The 18,141-nt window shown below is 38.9% G+C and overlaps 1 protein-coding gene across 1 annotated transcript in view; it reads right to left on the bottom strand.

Annotated features, from left to right (window-relative positions):
• Cmya5 (cardiomyopathy associated 5) overlaps positions 1-15,026 on the bottom strand; it is a 90,368-nt gene extending 75,342 nt beyond the window's left edge. The window contains exon 1 of the mRNA XM_046427744.2: positions 14,786-15,026. Coding sequence (XP_046283700.1) covers positions 14,786-14,934 — 149 coding nt within the window. The 5' untranslated portion in view covers positions 14,935-15,026. The remainder of the gene's footprint in view (positions 1-14,785) is intronic.
• Between the last annotated feature and the right edge of the window lie 3,115 nt (positions 15,027-18,141).

The following is an 18,141-nucleotide window of genomic DNA, read 5'->3' as shown; positions in this document are numbered from 1 at the left end:
TGTTGTATCTGCCGAAAACTAAAAAAATAAATATTATAATTCTCTCTCTCTCTCTCTCAGAGCCTTACATTCTTATCAACACCGGGTACCATGTTAGTCCTGTCTTGATGGCTGTTTTCAAAAAAATCAGAGTGTGACTGGATTGGCTCTTGTGAGCTCGTCACCTTATGTGAACTATAGGACTTGAGATGTACTGGAACCCTTCCAGTGCTAGCAGAGTACTTCTCTGATAAGTCTACCACAGTGTTTATTGAATGCTATCTACCCTGTGCCTTCTAAATTTCTTAAGACAGAAACAATGTCTCCTTATCCAAGTAAGTATATACCACAGTGCTCATGGGATGGAGACAACATTTTTCACTTCAAAAAGGCCCTGGATTTAACTCTTGGCTTCACTACTTCCAGCTGTGTGTTAGAACCTGATTGTGTTCCCTAGAATTCAGACATTGAAAAGTGATCACTAATGTGATAGTATTGACACAGGGCCTTTAGGGGATGCTAAGGTCATAAAATGCAGCTCTCATGAATGGGTTGGCAACCTTAAGAAAGAAGGTAAAGAGCCAGGTGTGGTGGCACATACCTGTAATGCCAGCAATTTGGGAGACTAAGGTGCGAGGATTGCCAGTTCAAAGCCAGCCTCAGCAACTTAGCAAGGCCTTAAGCAATTTAGCAAGATCCTGTCTAAATGTAAAAAATAAAAAGGGCTAGGGATGTAAATCAGTGGTTAAGCATCCCTGATTCATTCCCCGATGCCAAAAAAGAAGAAAGGAAGGAAGGAAGGAAAGGAGGGAGGGGGCGAGGGAGGGAGGGAGGGAGGGAGGGAAAGAAAGGAAGAAAGAAAGAAAGGTAAAGGGAGTGCCTGAGGCCTTTTTGCTCTTTCCACCACAGACACGTCTATGGTACCTCCATCTTGGACTTACCAGACTTCACAAATGTGAGCAATAGATTTATGTTTCATAACTTTTCCATTCTCAGGTAATTTGTCACAGCACACAAACAGACCAAGATACTGTATGAGCAAATGATTTCCTCTTCCTTTCTTGAACTTGAAGGCCATCAGTTAAAAAGGAAAACTAACACCTACTTCATAAGGCAGGTGTGTCAAAACAACATGCAAAATATCTCATAAAATACAGATTGTCTTTGATTTATAATGATTCAACTTTATGATGCATTTTTAATATGCATTTAATAGAAACCACATTTCAAATTTTGAATTTTGATCTGTTCCTGGTTCAGCAACATGTGACCCAGTACTCTCTCACAATGCTGGACAGTGACAGCCAGCCACAATCCCGGTCTGGCATGCCATCATGAGGGTTAACAACCAACACTCTACAGTGTACTGTGTTGCTGCCATGATGGTCAGTAGGCTAGGTGTATTAAATGCATTCTGACTTATGATATTTTCAACTTTCAGTGGTCTGTCAGGACATAACCTCATCACAAATTGAGAAGCATTTGTACTGGGCAAATAACAAATGTTCCATGTGTTCTCTCCCTTTTCCCTTCCATTATTGAATTCCCATCGTGAAGTCCAAACTTTGAAGAGCTGCAAACCCACTTTAATAAGGCTATAACTAAAGCAGAAGTCACCTCTTTAACAATGATTATCTCTGAAAAGTTTAAGTGTAATAAGCTAAATGGATGCACCTTCTAATCATTCTTCCCTGTGTCACTGATTCATTATTCACTCATTCACTTGCTCATTATAGGAGTAGAGAATTCTCATACAATCCAAGGGCTCAGGGTGTATCCAGGCCTTTCAGGAAAGAGAAAACAGGGAAATCATGAGGAATCAAGGGAGCTACTCTCTATAAGTGTGGCTTTGTTCTCTGCTTCCCTCTGAGCATTTTCTCTTCCCTTCTGTCCCCACCCTCCCACCATCTCAGCTCAACATCACTATCCTCAAAGGACACCCTGAACCCCAGAGGCTGCAGAACTTTCTCAGAGTTCAGAAAGGTATTTCACTGCTTTCCTCTCTTTTAATCTCTGTGTTCCGGAGAAGGAAAAGACAGGGGTGGGAAAAGCAATACAACATCACCCCTGGATGTTGGCCTGACTTGCTTTGGTGAAGGAAGGAGCCTTTCCTGTGTGTCAGGATCAGTTCAAATAGCTTTCAGACCCTGGATAACAGGGTCTGCTCACGGTTTTCTAAGTCATGTAGGCACTCTGTATTGGGAGGACTGTTTTAAAGTGTTAGAAACATACCTGAGCCTGAATTCAGACCCCTGGTGGTGGCCCTGATCTTTCCCCATATAAGGCCATCTGGCCATCCATCTTCTATGCTCTGGGCTCTCTGCCTTGACAACTTTATTTACTATTAAATACCTTTTCTTTTTTTCCTGAACACTATCTCAGACACCAGTTATGCTCAGCAATTTTAGCTAATGTTGTTTTTTACCACATGCTGGACAATTTACAGTATAAGTTCAGAATTTTTTTAAATGATAGAAAAATTAACCAGTAATTTCCAAAAATAAAAACCAATACTACATCACAAAATATTGTTGCAAGATCACAATAAGGTTGACTAGATATCTAAAACGTTGAGACCTGTCCCCCAAATCCCTCAAGCCAACTAAACAGAATCTGTGTCTCTATTTCCAAGTTACCAAACAGAATCAACATTACCTGAGTCTCACTTCTCCCCTTGGTGGGGGTTGCATAGTAACCCACTCTGTGAGGTGGAGCACAGTTCTCTGGAATATTGGCCTGGGTATACAGACTAGAAGCAGAACTAATGAGGTTTCTGATAATAGCAAACAGATAAATAGAGATTTAAGACTCCCAGACAGGGATATCAGGGCATATAAAACAGGTGATAATGAATTTCTGGTTGTTTGTTTTTATTGTGAAATGAAAAGTCCATGCTAGAACAAACATTTTCCCCATTAAATATAAAAGGAAAAACACTTCAGCTTCATATGGTATTTGTTCATTATTCTGTTATATTTTAATTAAATTTCATATTTCTTAGGGAAATATTAACTATTCCCTTGTTTAAATAAAATGGTATACATCAGCCAGGCATGGGGCATGCCTATAATTCCACTGACTAGGGAGACTGAGTCAGGAAGATTGCAAGTTCAGGCTAGCCTCAGCAACTTAGTGAGATTCTGTCTCCAAAAAATGGGCAGTTACATATGAACTGGAGTAGAAAGAAATAGAAAAAAATCTAAGAAATGGTTGTCACTTCTTGCCATTTTACTCTGAGCTAACGTAGGCCACTAATTCTGATCAGTTGTTCAAATGTTAAGGCCCTGATTTTCTGATGCCAAAAGTCTCCTCTCTGCTTTGGTCCCCTGGTCATAGTGGCTACATTGTCCTTTAACTCTCTGCCAACCTAGGTGGGGAACTCCACTAAAATTTTCTTCCAAAAGGTCCAATATGTAAACTCCACTAAAATGTTTTTTTCCAAAAGGTCAAGTATATATATGAAAAGGAATCCTAATTCTATCAGACAATCAATTTAACCACATACTTGGCTATCAGGCAATTGTAGCATCAACACTGCTAACTTTTTATGTTACCCTCCCCCTTTGTATCTTGGTTTGTTTAAGAAATCAAGGAAATAAAAATGTCAGTTCCTCTGGAAGTTTTCTATCAGGGACCTGCAGGAAGCAACTTTCTGGGAGATATCCTAGGAGATATCCTATGAGCAAGAAAGACTGAGGCCCAAGTTCATGCCCAGCCTGCCCTGTGTACCCACTCACTCCTCCCCTAAGCACCCATTTTCCCTTTCTAGTGCCCTCTTCCCCCATGAGAGCATCCTACCTCTTATATGTGGAAGAATTTGTTCAAAAATAAACACAATCTAGAAGAGAAAGATTTAAACTATTAATTCTCTTAGAGGTGTTTGTATTTCTGTAAGTTATTAATTTCTTCCTATTGAGTTTCGTTTTACCAAATTCAATGACCACTTCTCAATTCTCTTAAGATGTTGAGGACCAGACAACAAAGTAATTTGTCAGGAGGGTGTAACATGAACAATGTTAACCAGAGGGAAGGAGATGAGATTGGGGATGAAATGTCATCATGAAATCCAACAACTTGTTCACTTAACAATCATGTCCCCCCACCCCCAGGAACATTTTACCACTTAGCTACTTTCAGTAATTTGTCTAGAGTTTCACTAAATTGCTGAGACTAACCTTCAACTTGCAGTCCTCCTGCCTCAGCTTCCCAAGTCATTGGGATTGCAGGTGATTGCTAGTGTGCCCAGTTCAGTGAGCATTTCTGAGGCACCTGCTATGTACCTGCTATATTCTAGTTGCAGACAGAGAAGAAAGGCAGGCTGCTGCCCTTAGGGAGCTTACATTCTAGTGGTAGCAATAGACAATTAAAATAAGTCCAAAATAACATTTCAGATAGTGATAGGAGCTATGAAAGGCAACGTGAAACAGTGACTACTGTGAAAGGCATAAAGGGAGTGAACTCAGCCTGTTAGGCAGGGGGTTGAGGAGAGCTTCTTGAAGAAAGTGGCATGTGCACTGAACCTCAATAGTGGGTTTGGGGAAGCAGCATTCCATGGAGGGAAAAAAGCAAGTGCAAACACCTGGATGCAGAAACAGGCTTAGCCTGCTGGAGGTTCAGCAAGCAGCCAGCCTGGCTGGAGTGTTGTAAACATGGCCCAGTGGCATGAAATGAGCCTCAGGAGGTCAGGAGGGGCCAGGTCAGGGAGGGTCCTGAAAACCCTGGTAAAGGCACAGAGGGGAAGCCTCTTGCCCCACGCTGCAAAGCCAGGAAGTGGCACAGTTGGAATGGTAATCCAGGTCTTCTCCATCCTACCAGGCATTTTAAAAATGCAATATAATCTGTTTTATGACCCCAAGTGGTACTGAATGAAGAGAGCATTTAGTGACACCCTTGGAGATCCCAAAACTCTAAGAAGAATAAAGACCAGGTCTCATTTTTCTCATGTCCCCTTGAAGAAAAACAAATAGATTTGAAAAATTCAAAGTTCATCATCCAAAGACCAACACAAAATCTGTCTTTTAAATAGAATATCACAATTTCATAGATATGGTAAATAAATACCTATTGAATGCTTATCACATAACTCCATATAGTATGAAGAGAAGTTATTTTGGTGTTGCTATCTTTGACCTTATGAAAATGCAATCACACCAGATTGCCTAATGTCTATTTTTAAACATAAGATCTACTCTCTTTATTACACATTAGGAAACTTAATATAACTAAGGTGCTGATCAGGATTAACTATTATGTAGATTTTCAGGATCTTCTTAAGCGTTTTCTTTTAAAAACGTTTGAAGTAAATGAAAAAAAATTTAAATAATAAAATTATGCTCAAATGCTCAAATAAAAGGAGTAAATCAGTTAAGAACAGATGTCTGTTCAATGTATAAAGTATATATTTATTGTGTATATATATCTACATACATGTGTACATATAAAGAGAGTGAGAGAAAGAGAGATATAAAATCTCAAGATAAGCACTGAACTCATGAAGAGTTCCAGCACTGGAATTAGGGATAGGACACTCACTATCTGAAATTATGTAAATCACTCATTATTGCTAACCCTCCATTTTCTTTTCCCTAAAATTAAAATGAAAACAATGCATATACCATGGAGCTCTGGTTCAAATAACTCAAAATAACAAGCTGCAGTTCTTAGAATAGATTAGGTTTCCTTGAGTCAGTATTGGCCTCTCTTCCCTGCTGTGGGCCTTGTCACTCATCAGAAACACAGGAGAGTTGGGGACACCTAAGTGCCCTAGAAGGGTAAGTGTCATCAGCAGCCAGGCTCCAAGAGAGGCTGAGAAAAAACTCCCAGGGGAAGGAGCAGGAGGCCTTAGCTCTTTGGGACCAATTCATTTTGCCAGTGTATTAGCTTCTACTAATGACTTGTGAAATTGTTTAATGTTGACCCTCCTCAGAAGCTAAACTGGAAAGAGTTAGAACTTGACCTGTTTGATTCCCTCTATGTTTACATTGCCTGGCACACAGTAAGCACAAGGTAAAAATCTGGTGAGTGAATAAGGCTCATTTCCTATTGTAGATACATTTCTGAAAAGGGAGGGAATTAATTTTATTTACCAATCAACAATTTTAAGTGTCCTAGTGAAATCAGCCATTAAGAAGGAATTTGTGGTGAATGTAAATGTTTTAAAATGTGTTAAATTGACAAACATTGTATGTATTTATGTTCTACAACAGTGAATGTAAATTTCTGTCTAGCATGTGGATTATTCTTAAAGAAAACATAGCTAAATGACAAAAACATAGTAACAGCTTCATGAGAGGGCTTTGAGCATTTACAGTTTAGTAGACTGAATAGTAGCATCAATTAATCTTCTCACACATCTTGGATTTTATCAGATTAGAATGTGGAATTTTGGAACTGAATCCACTCTGGTTGCCTTGAGAGAGGACTTTTGTCTGGGCAAAGGGAAAGCCCAGTTTTATCCTCCCATCTATGATCTGGCTCAAGGATGAGTCTAGGGGTGACTTTCCCACAAGTAATAGAAGGTAGGAACAATCACTGCAGACATCATAATTGAACAATCCTTCAGTACTTATCACTGTCCCCTCCAAGCTAGTGTGTTTCAGACTCACCAGGCATTGTCAATCCTTGGTAAACGAATGGCCAATGACCAGCAAAATCCTACCTGATCCAAGTTCAGCATCCCAACTAAATCTGCTTCTTGAAAAAGTCTGGAACCTTTGATATTCACTCACTCATTCATTCACACCATTCATTTATTCAGCCAACAAATATTCTCAACTCTGGTGAATCCTCAATTATTCTGGATGATGAAAAGAAAGCTTAGAGCAGCAATTAGCAGCACAAGAGCTGAAACCAGAAATTTAAAGGAATGTCTACCATATATTATTCCTGGAATACCTTTCTTCTCAGCTTCAGTGTCACTCTACAAAGCCTTTCTAAATCTCATTTTAGAAAAAAAAAATTTTCCTGTTCCTTGGTTAATATCCTTAGTGTCATAAATGACTATTTATTGCAGTTAATTGCTTCCCCTTACCAGACTGAGCTCCTTAAGAGAAGCAACTGTGCCATCCAATCATCTTTCTGTCTCTAGTATCTAGCACAGGGCCTGGTATACAGAAATCATTACCGATGGAACAGTTCTATGAATTTCAATGAAGTTACTAGATTTCTAGGTATTATCGGACCTGAATTGTCCAGTATGGTAGCCACTAGCACATGTGGCCATGGAGCCCTTGAAATGTGTTTAGGTAGGGTATATTCAAGATGTGCAATATGTGTAAAATATACAAGAAATTTCAAAATTGTAGCAGAAGAAAGAAAAATGAAATTATGTCATTTGCTGGTAAATGGATGGAATTGAACATCATGCTAAGTGAAGTAAGCCAGACTAAGAAAGTTGAGGGTTAAACGTTTCCTTTCATATGCAGAAGCTAGAGAAAAATAAGAATATTTTAAAAGGGGGATTTCATGAAAATATAAGAGAGAACTTAAAGTTAAGTGAAGGAAGGAGATTGAGGGGGAGGGAGGAGGGATGGGAATGGGAAGAAAATATGGAATGAAATTAACCAAATTATGCTATGTGCATGTATGAATACATCACAATGAATTCTACTTTTATATACAACTATAATGCACCAATCAAAAAAGCAATAAACAGAAGGAAGACCAGTAGAGAGAAGAAGGGGATGGAGGAGGGAGGACAAGGGGAAAAGGGGAAGTGCTGGGTATCGAAATTTAGTAGGTTATGTTATATGCCTTTGTGGATATGTCAAAATGAACCCCACTGTATGTATAACCACACCACACTAATAAAAACATAAATAATATTTAGTACAAGATAATGTAAAATACCTCATTAATAATTTTTATATTGATTTTATGTTGAAATGATAGAACTTTCGCTACTGAGTTAAATAAAATACATTGTTAAAATTAATGTTATCTATTTCTTTTTACATTTTTAATGTGGCTACTAAAAATTTTTAATTATATATATGGTCAGCATTATATTTCTTTTTTTTAAAATTAATCAATTAGAATTATATTTCTATTGGATAGTGGCGGATTAAGCCAAAGATTATTTTCATGTATAAATCACATTCAAGTCTCTTATACCTGATACTCTAAGTTTTCCTCATAGGAAGGGGAATTTGGTTATAATGTCTGAATGGACCCAAGGCTTTCATCAAGCCTGTGTTCAGAATAGCCAAAGAATATAAGCCACTTTTTAAAAAAATATTTATTTTTTAGTTGTAGTTGGATACAATACCTTTATTTTATTTTTTAAATTTTACTTTTTAAAAGTTTTGCTTTATTTTATTTTATTTTACTTTAAAAAAATTTTTATCAGTCAGTATATCCTGCACTTTAGTGTTTTGCTGTTTTAAAGAAAAATAATAATTCCAACTCTTGCTATATATCTCTATGTTGAGTCAAAGTCTTACCAAGGGCATGTAATATGCATGCAGCCAACACTTAAATAGCTCTTCAATTTCTGGCTCTAAGTGCCTCTGCTTTATCCTATCTCCTCCCTCAGCTTCTGGCATCCTGAGCAGTCAGCCTGCCCTCCCATTCCCAGCTCTTTCCACTGACCTCAGAAGAAGGCAGGCTCAAATAACACACTTGTCAAAACACCTAGGCAAGCACATCAGTGATAGACACCATATAAATAGATATATGGAAACAGAATGCTCCGTACTGATAACGAAAACCACTTATGAACTCCCTTCACCTTCCAAAAGATTTGTTTCCTGTAATAACTAGTTAAATGTGAATTCCACCAATAATTTTAATTCTATCAGCTTAGACAGACATTTTATATAGGCACTGGCTGAGCCACATGAAGGTGATTTTAAGTGTTGGGTACTGCTATGGCAAAAATTCCCTATGCTTAAGTAGAGAAATCAAATGATTAACAGAGATTGATCCAAAACAAAAATGATAAAGTTTCTAGGTGATCCTTTGGAAAGACTGAAGAGTTGGGCTTCATTGGTCCTCACTCAGAAAAACAAAATGAACAACAAATTTCACAAAAACTCCAAGTGCTATTTATATATCTCTCTCCACAAAGAGACCATGAATTTGAAACATTTAGCACAGCATTGGCACATATTTAATAAATATTAATTGAATGAAAATATTAATTTTATTTGCCAGTGTTTATTATGTAAAGCAATACTGCCATTATCACTACTTTTTTATTGTTGCTTTGTTTTGAATTTTGAGTGGTATATAAACGTAAAATGGCTTTCCAATTTTACTTAATAAAATTTCAAGTCCTCACTATGGCCTACAAAGCCCCACATGATCTGCAACCCAGCTATCTCTTAAACTCACCTCTGAACACTCTCCTACTTGCTCACTCTGCTCCAACAACTTGACCTTGTGCTCTTTAAGTAGAGTCACACATTCCTACCTCAGTGCCTTTGTACCTGCTTTTCCCTTTGCCTGGACCACCCATTCTTTCAGTCTTTGCTCAGATGTCATCTCATGAGGGAGGCTTTCCTCACCACCCTGTCCAGAACAGCATAACCATTTATCCTCTGTATTTTCCTCATATAACTTATGGCTACCCAATGTATTCTATATTGATTCATTGTTTGTCTTTCCAGACTGGGAAGTTGAAACGTTTCAGGAGGGAAGGGACTTTGTCCAAAATGTTCGCCATTGTCTTCCTTGGGCATAGGAATTACCTGGCACATCAAAAGAGTTTAATAAATATCTATTGAATTAATAAATTAACCAACATTAGATTGGAGTCCAAACTTGAGGTCTAGTCCTAATCCTACTATTAAAAAGCTGTATGACTTTGAAAAAAAATGTCTCTTAACAATGTTTTGAATCTGTAAAAGAATAGATATTTCTAAAGCCTCTCCTGGCTCTAGAATCCTGTAGATTTTATATATCCACTTTTTACAAATGATCTTATATGAAGGTTTAGCAACACAAAAAAATCTTTTTCTATATCCACAAACTACAAGCCCTCTGGGGCACATTATTGATTCAAAACCCTTTTCCAGTGATGAAGCCTTCTCAAATCTTCCAGGTATTATACATTCCAGGACTTTCTCCCTACTTTGAGGTGCTTCATATAGACCTTCTCCTCCTTCAATCTCTCTAACAGTTAATGGCATAATTGTGTTTTTCTATTTCTCTAGTTAGAAATGTGAACACCTTGAATCTGGTTATGGATTCTTAGTAATTTTTGTATCTCCAGCACCTTGCATAGTCTATGGCACCCTATGAATGTTTAGTGAATGTTACAGATAAGCCAAAGTGGAATGTCATATTGGAAAACTCATATTGGAAAAGGATACCATTACCCACCCCTCACTGATGAATAGCAGGCAGAAGGTAGAGCTTTGCTGCCAATAATGATTCATCTGAAGGAATATAAGAAATTAAAATTTACTAAGAACCTACCAAGTCAAGTAAGCCTACATATATGCACATAGTTTTTTTCATCCTTTTGACAACCTTATGAATTAGGGATTATTGCTATCATTTTATGAATGAGAAAATTGGGTTCAAAGGGGACAGATTTGTCCATGAAAGAACAGCAATAGGAGGATTGGGGGTGTGGCTCAGTGGTAGAGCACTTGCCTAAGATGCACGAAGCACTGGGTTCTATTCCCAACACTGCAAAAATAAATAAATAAAAATAAAAGAATAATTAATATGATTTACACACAGCCCTTTGAATGCCATATATCATATTCACATGACTGAGTGATATATCATAAGGATAATTTTCTAATCCAGTATAAGTACTGGTCTGTGTAATGATGTGTTTTCTGCATTATCAATTACATTTTTATAATTAGAAGGGGTGGTTCCTTGATTCAGAAAGGTAGCTATAGATAAATCTACATATGATACCTGGAAGGGTAAAGAAAAGGTTTACAAGCAGAGTGGTTTTTGTCTTTATATTAACATAATATATTACACATAACAAAATATACTACATATATATTGATGAATAGCAGGCAGAAGGTAGAGCTTTATATACTAAAAAGCTCATTGTAGAAAAACCAAAAAGTTCAGATAAATATAAAGAAAATATTCTTTTAAAAAATATTTTTAGCTTTAGATGGACACAATACCTTTATTTTATTTATTTATTAATATTTATGTGATGCTGAGGATCGAACCTAGTGCCTCACACGTGAGCTCCACCACTGAGCTATCACCCAAGCCCCTAAGGAAAATATTCTAACAACCATATATAAACATTTTTAACCTTAAAATAAAACCTTTACTAACTTCAACTTAACCTTTCTTAACCTTGTTAATATTTTAAGCCTTTTTCCAGTATATCTTTTTTTTTTTTTTTTTTTTGAGGAGGATGGTAACCAGGGATTGAAGCAGGAGTACTGTTAACCACTGAGTCACATCCATAGTCCATTCTTTCTATTATTTATTTTGAGGCAGGGTCTCACTAGGTTGCTTAGGGCCTCACTAGGTTGCTGAGTCTGGCTTTTAACTCTGATCTTCCTGCCTCAGCCTCCCAAGTCACTAGGATTATAGGCTGCACCACTACACCCAGCATGTGTTTTAAATTATTATTATTATTACTATTATTATTATTATTACTATTGGTACTAGGGATTGAACCCAGGGGCATTTTACCACTGAGCTACATTCCCAACCCTTTTTTTATTTTTTGAGACAGAGTTTCAATAAATTGCCGAGGCTGGTGTAAAACTTGCAATCCTCCTGCCTCATCCTCCCAAGTCATCCAGTACATCTTTTACTCAATATAAGCATTTTCCATATTGTTAGAATTTTCACAAATAGCATTTTGATAATGGCTTAGTAATATTATATCAAATAGATACAAAAACCATTTTGTTACTATTACTTAGATTGTTTTCATTTCTAATTTTTATGTGCCTTTTTTTTTTGGTATCAGGGATTGAACCAAGGGGTAAATAACCATTGAGCCACATCCCAGTCCTTTTTAATATTTTATTTAGGGCCTTGCTAAGTTGCTGAGGCTGGCTTTGAACTCAAGATCCTCCTATCTCAGACTCCTGAGCCACTGGGATTACAAGCATGTGCCACCATGCCTAGCCTTATGTGCTTCTGAATTAAAAAAATAAATAAATAAGTTTGTAATTGCAGCTTCAAAGATTGGTTCTGACCTCTGAGAAAATGTAAACAATCTTTCTATTCAAAAAGAGGGGAAAACACCCCTCTAGTAAACAGAGATGAGTCCTTTCTTTTTCCTTTTTTTCCTTACCTTTCAAAGTAAGTTTCAACTATAATAAAGAAAGGTCTCTCCTCACAAAAAAGCGGGGGAGGATGACAGTCTACTGGCCTGGAATACACAAGCCTAGGCTCACATTGTAATTCTGACATTTTCTTGCTTTATATCCTCAGCAAATTACACAAAGCTTGTTTCCTCGTCTGTAACAGGACAATCACTTCCTAGTGTTGTTGGAAGGATTTACTGAGACAACATATGAAAACACAGCACTAGGCCTGCCACAGAGTGAGCAAGGCCCTCTTTCAATTGTAAACTTCTGTGCAAGAGTCAAAAGGAAAGAAGTGGAAATGATGATACATAATTCTCACTTCCATCTATTAGAGAATATTCCTAGTACCAAAAGACCAGAGGACTTTAGGACATATTTACAAATACATGACACACCAAAGTGGTTTGGTTCCTGACAACTCTGTGGCAGGTGTGATCTGGAGACTCCCAGTTCCAATAGTCGCTCCCCACTGACCTCTTAGTCTAGCTATAGATACAGTTACCATCTCCTTTCCCATTGCCCCCACCCCAGTCCAAACCTTAGATATCACCTTTCCTTCTGTGACTATCTCCCTAATTCAAACCCTCCTAAAACCCATAACTTCCAACCTGCCTGTCACACTGATTTTCTGTCTATTCTCCTAAATCTTGTTCATGTTTACTGACTCCTTATTACCCGGATCATTGAATTAGCAACCAAAACTTTGATGTTTTTAAGGCCACTATAACCATCTATCTTATTCCTTCATGTTCTATCTATCCTATTTGTTTCTCGCTGTTGTTTTTGTTTTTGTTTTGTTTTGTTTTGGTGTTTGCCTTACCTGACCAGCTATATATAATGAGAGCAGGCCTATGTTTACTGCAGATAAATCCTATCCTTATCTGAAGGTCTTGCCCTTCATCAAAGTGCAATCCAACCTCAAAATGGTGCTTCACATTGCCAGATACTCACATTTTAGTGCAAATAAGTTTTCAAATTCTCTTGGGGTGGGGGTAAATTTTGGTTGGGCAAGGATGAGCATCCCAGGTACCACTAAGGGAAAAATGTTATAAAGGATGGGCTGACATACTTCCCCCTCTCAATATGCCCAGAAATCACTGAACCCTTACTCCCTGTTCCTTTTATCATGGGTGCCTTCTCCTCCACTGTTTCTTTCTTTCTTACTTTTTTTTTAAAGAGAGAGAATATTTTTTAATATTTATTTTTTAGGTTTTTTTTTGGTGGACACAACATCTTTATGTTTTATTGTTATGTGGTGCTGAGGATCGAACCCAGCGCCCCGCGCATGCCAGGTGAGCACGCCACCGCTTGAGCCACATCTCCAGCCCCTCCACTCTTTCTTTAAGCATTTCCTTGTCCATTTTCTAAGGTCCAGTTCATGCCCACAACTTCAAGGCAGCCACTACTCTATCTTCTCTCTTCTAACCTTCCACATTACCCACGGTCTGTCCTCCACTCCATCACTAACTTATTTAGTACAGAGTCTCACACTCCCCATTTTCTCCCTAACTTTCTGCACAATGCTCATGAGCAGAGGTTGTGCCTGCTTCCCATTTGGTAGTTACTTGGGAAACCTGTGACCAATATTCAAGGCTTATCTGACTGACCAGTTGCCCTAATCAATGTCACTCTATGGACTGCTTCTTCAACTTCAGCTCTGCTGGTCTTGGGTTGGGCGGTACTTTATAACTTTGGGTAAAACATACATTCTAAAATGGTACACATCCACCTACTAAGTCTTTCTATTGGTATGAACAAATTTAGGAAGAAACACGTTTGCCTGACACTCAGAAAAATACAAAACACCTATGCTTAGAAAACAAATAAAGGCAGAAACAAATCCAAAAAGAGATGATTCCTACTATTCTCATTTTACAGCCTGTATAAAGGTGATTAGGGAGGTCAAAGTGAAGGAAGACCATCTTTTAAATATACTATTAACTGGGTTCTCATTCACTTAAAAGTTCATATTTCTGTCCAGGAGGAATTTAAGAACAGGGATTACTGGAACTCATACTTCTTTTTTCCAAAAAATGTACAGGTCTTTGTACCAAAAGCAAGTCCCCTTATGGCAAGCTGGTCCACTGCTACATACCCAGGAAACACCGTTTATTTAAAAGTATCAGAGCAGCCCTCTCTGCCTTAGCTCCCATCCCCCCTCTTCTCTGGTTCAGGCTTTCAAGATTGTTCCTGTGCCTTGGGACAGATGTAAGCGTTCCTGCACAATTCTGCAATTAGGCAGGACATTAAGTGTATCTCCAAGAATAGACAAGAGCCCCAAGTCACTGGAGCTGGGAGGTGGAGTATAGTGAACTTGGCTGCAGGTGTGCCTGTCATTCCAGATGACAGCGAGGACCTTCACCTTCAAGTTCTTTAAAAGGCAGCACACCCCAAAGTACTTAGCTCCAGGGAAATTAACTCCAGAGGTTTAAAAGGAAAGGAAACAACAAGACAGGAAGAAGCTAGCTGCCCTGCGAAGCACCTGCCTCCCAGTAGCATTTCCAGGCCGGGCGCCCTGTCGACGGCCCCTGTGGGAGAGAAGCTCCCGCTACCTGGCGTCGGGCTCCTCCTCCGACTCCACTGCAGTCTCATCCTCCTCACCCTCCGACTCCTCCTCAGTCTCCAGCTCCTTGGCTGCCTCCTCCTCCCTATCGGAGCCGAGGAAGCTGTCGGTGGCGTGGTTGCTGTCGCTGCTCGCCATCGCGTCTCTCTGGGCCGGAGTCGGAGCCGCCCGCGCCGCGCCTGGTGTTCTCCCTCTGACTGCGCCTCTGGCCCGGGCCCGTCCCTGCCCCGGCGGGGGCGGCTCGGGTTCCCGGCGCTGGGGGCGGGTAAGCCCCGCGACTTTAAATAGAAGGCGTCAAAAAGTTTCGCCACCACCAAGCTTCAGGGGCCCCCGGCTCAGCCTGTCCTCTTCCCCGCCTGTGTGCCAGCTTCCCCGCGCCCTCCCCCGCCGGTTTTGGCAGATTGCTGGCGGGCTCTTTCGACAACTGGAGAGTCCCCACGTCAAGGCGCGCGGGCTCCGGTGGCACCTGGGCTTCAAAGGAGGAAAAGCTCTTCAGCCCGATCTCCCTTTCCTTCAGAGCCAAATATTTCGATGAGCCTTTTCTCCCAAACAGTCCTTCCTGGGCAGAGAGCTTGCTAGTGTGAGGTACTGTAGAGGGTAATTGCAGAGCTGTGAAGCTCTGGAGAGCTTATGGTTCCACTGCTAGTACAGAGACTCGGAAGAAACAAGACTAGGTCTCTGCCCAATTAGAAAGCTGTTTTGAACCATTGTTCAATATTGGCTCTCTTTACAATTGTGTATTCTTTCTGTGGCCCCTGATTGTTCAGTCAGGTCATTATTTCAACTAATTTTAAACCCACACTAGCTAAAGGCAAAGTTTTGTCTGAAAATAAGTCCAAAGGTCCCCAGACCTCATTGGATCTTGTGAAGCCAGTGCTTAAAATGTCCCCACTACTCAAGGACTAAAGCAGGAGAGCCTCATGCAGATAAAATCCTGACAGCCCACATCTTACGTATTTGGTCTCCTCTTTGGAAGTCAAGGATTCTCAAAATTTATACCACACATACTCTGTCACATGTGAATGTAACAAAAAGTCAATCTGAATGTAGAATAGTGATTACTAGTGGCTAGAAAGGGTGGAGGAAAGGAAGATGGAGCGCGGTGGGATAATGGGTACCAAAACAGTTACATCAAAGTTCCAGTGCTCCACAGCACAGAGGGATGACTGCATTTCACAACAACCTATTACACATTTCACGAATAAGGGACTTGAAGAATAGGGCTGTAATGAGAAGGAAATAAAGATAATAATTACCTTGATTTAATCAACTGTACCCCATAAATATGCACAATTAAAATAATAAATCTCCTTCTGAATTCCTGATTGCACAAAAAATCTATGCCTTATTTAAAACAACACTGAAAATACAATATTAGTAAGGGCAATAAACCAGAGACTACAAATAGGGAATGTAGGACGAAGTATATTCCTGTCTTATTTTCTAATTGGTCTTAAAAATAAAAATCTAGATAAATTTTTTTTAATTGTATGAAATCATTACTCTGTACCTTTATCTACACAATTTCTTCTATCTGAAAAAGTTCTTCCCATCTCTGATTACTGATAATTCAAGATCACCCCTTTTTCTGAAATCCTCAGGTTAAACTCAGTACTCCTTTTATGGGTTCCCATATGAGCTTACATTTCAAGTATTTTGGTATCTTTCCCCCAGTAGAATTTAGACATTTATTACCTATCTTTGTCCCACAATCCCAGCTCAAAAACTGGCAAAGCACCTCGCACACAGAACAAACTTAGAGAATGCTCCCTGAAGAGAACAGGACCAGAGCTGTTGAGTATGCACAACAGGTACAGATATCTTTACAATGCAGAAAGGTATCACTTTTTATGAGAATGACTTTATAACTAGAATGGCAAATACTGGGGACGGGGGTAGGGGGTATCGGGGATTGAACTCGGGGGCATTCAACTACTGAGTCACATCCCTAGCCCTATTTTTTTTTTTTTTTTTGTTTAGAGACAGGGTCTTACTGACTTGCTTAGCGCCTTGCTTTTGCTGGGGCTAGCTTTGAACTAGCAATCCTCCTAACCTCAGCCTCCTGAGCGGTGGGACTACAGGCATGCGCCATAGCGCCAGGCCAAACACTTATTTTTAATCATAGCAGATTCTATTCACAGAATTGTTGAATATGATGAATGGAGGTTTGGTATTTATTATTCTCTAGTTATGCCAGTTTGTATGTATATGTTTGGTCGGTGGGCAAGGAAGGGAAGACAAGTCAGATACACTATGGAACTAATAGCTTAATGGGCATAGGAATAGAAACAGAAGAGTCCAGGCTCCCAGGTTTTATTAAACCTGGTTTAACATTAGGTAGGCTTTCCATTAACAATTCAAATGACCATGCTCACCTGGGACAAAAAGAATTCAATTGCAGTTGTGGGTATCTGCTAAAATCTAACCTACTGGTAGCCATTCTGCTTCTTCAAATTCACTCAGAATTTCTCAGGAACACTAAAAAGTCTAGAAAACTTATTTGCAAAGAACCTAGCTTGAATTAATCCAAAACTGAGAACTGCAGTAGAGTATAATACTTTAACAAAACATGCAAATATATAGAAAATGGGGAAGTCAACACCAATAAAATAATTTAGTGTTCACTGCACAAATAGCTAAGAACAAAATTAAGTCTAAAAAAATTCTTTCATATATTCACAGCCCACTTATCTGTCCCATTTGAACTGTCACAAAGTTCATAATCTTAAGTGTCAGCCCACTGATCTAGAATGAAAGTTGATTAACTTCTTGATCTAGTGGTAACACTGAATCAGCTGAAAATGAATAATAGTGTAGGGTCACTGAAAGCTGAGAAAATAGTGGCAGTGCAAGAGTTCACACTATGGTAAATTCTGGGGCTTTATTAGGAAATGCCATAATAACTGCAGAGGCAGAGCACCTTACACACACCCATCCCTGAGAACTGTACAATATTACTGAATGATAAGTACTACTGTTTGTAATGATTACCCAAAGTCATCACCTGAATATTAATTATACTCAATTCATTTTGATAAAGAAGAGTTGTACAATGTATAATCAATTTCAGGAAAAATTCCAAGAATTCGTATAAAAAGTTCAACTGTATCAAATATTACACATTAGTAATCTAAAAAAATCACCTACATGGAAAGCTTCATTCCTAATGACAGAAAAAATAAGGTACTAATATGGTTAACTGGCTCTAACCATGGATGAACTTAATTCCAAGATTTTCTGTATTAATCTAAATAACCAAGCACAACAAATGAAGTCAGATCAGCTCTAGATGCTAACTATAGCCCCAATCTCATTTCAAAAGCAAAGATGTTCACAGAAAAACAA

Source organism: Marmota monax, unplaced genomic scaffold (genome assembly GCF_021218885.2).
Source record: "Marmota monax isolate L192 unplaced genomic scaffold, Marmota_monax_Labrador192_F-V1.1 WCK01_AAM20220418_F8-fsc00018, whole genome shotgun sequence".
NCBI classification, from domain to species: domain Eukaryota; kingdom Metazoa; phylum Chordata; class Mammalia; order Rodentia; family Sciuridae; genus Marmota; species Marmota monax.
Note: the sequence above shows the minus strand (reverse complement) of the source record. Positions and strands in the feature narration are given on the sequence as shown.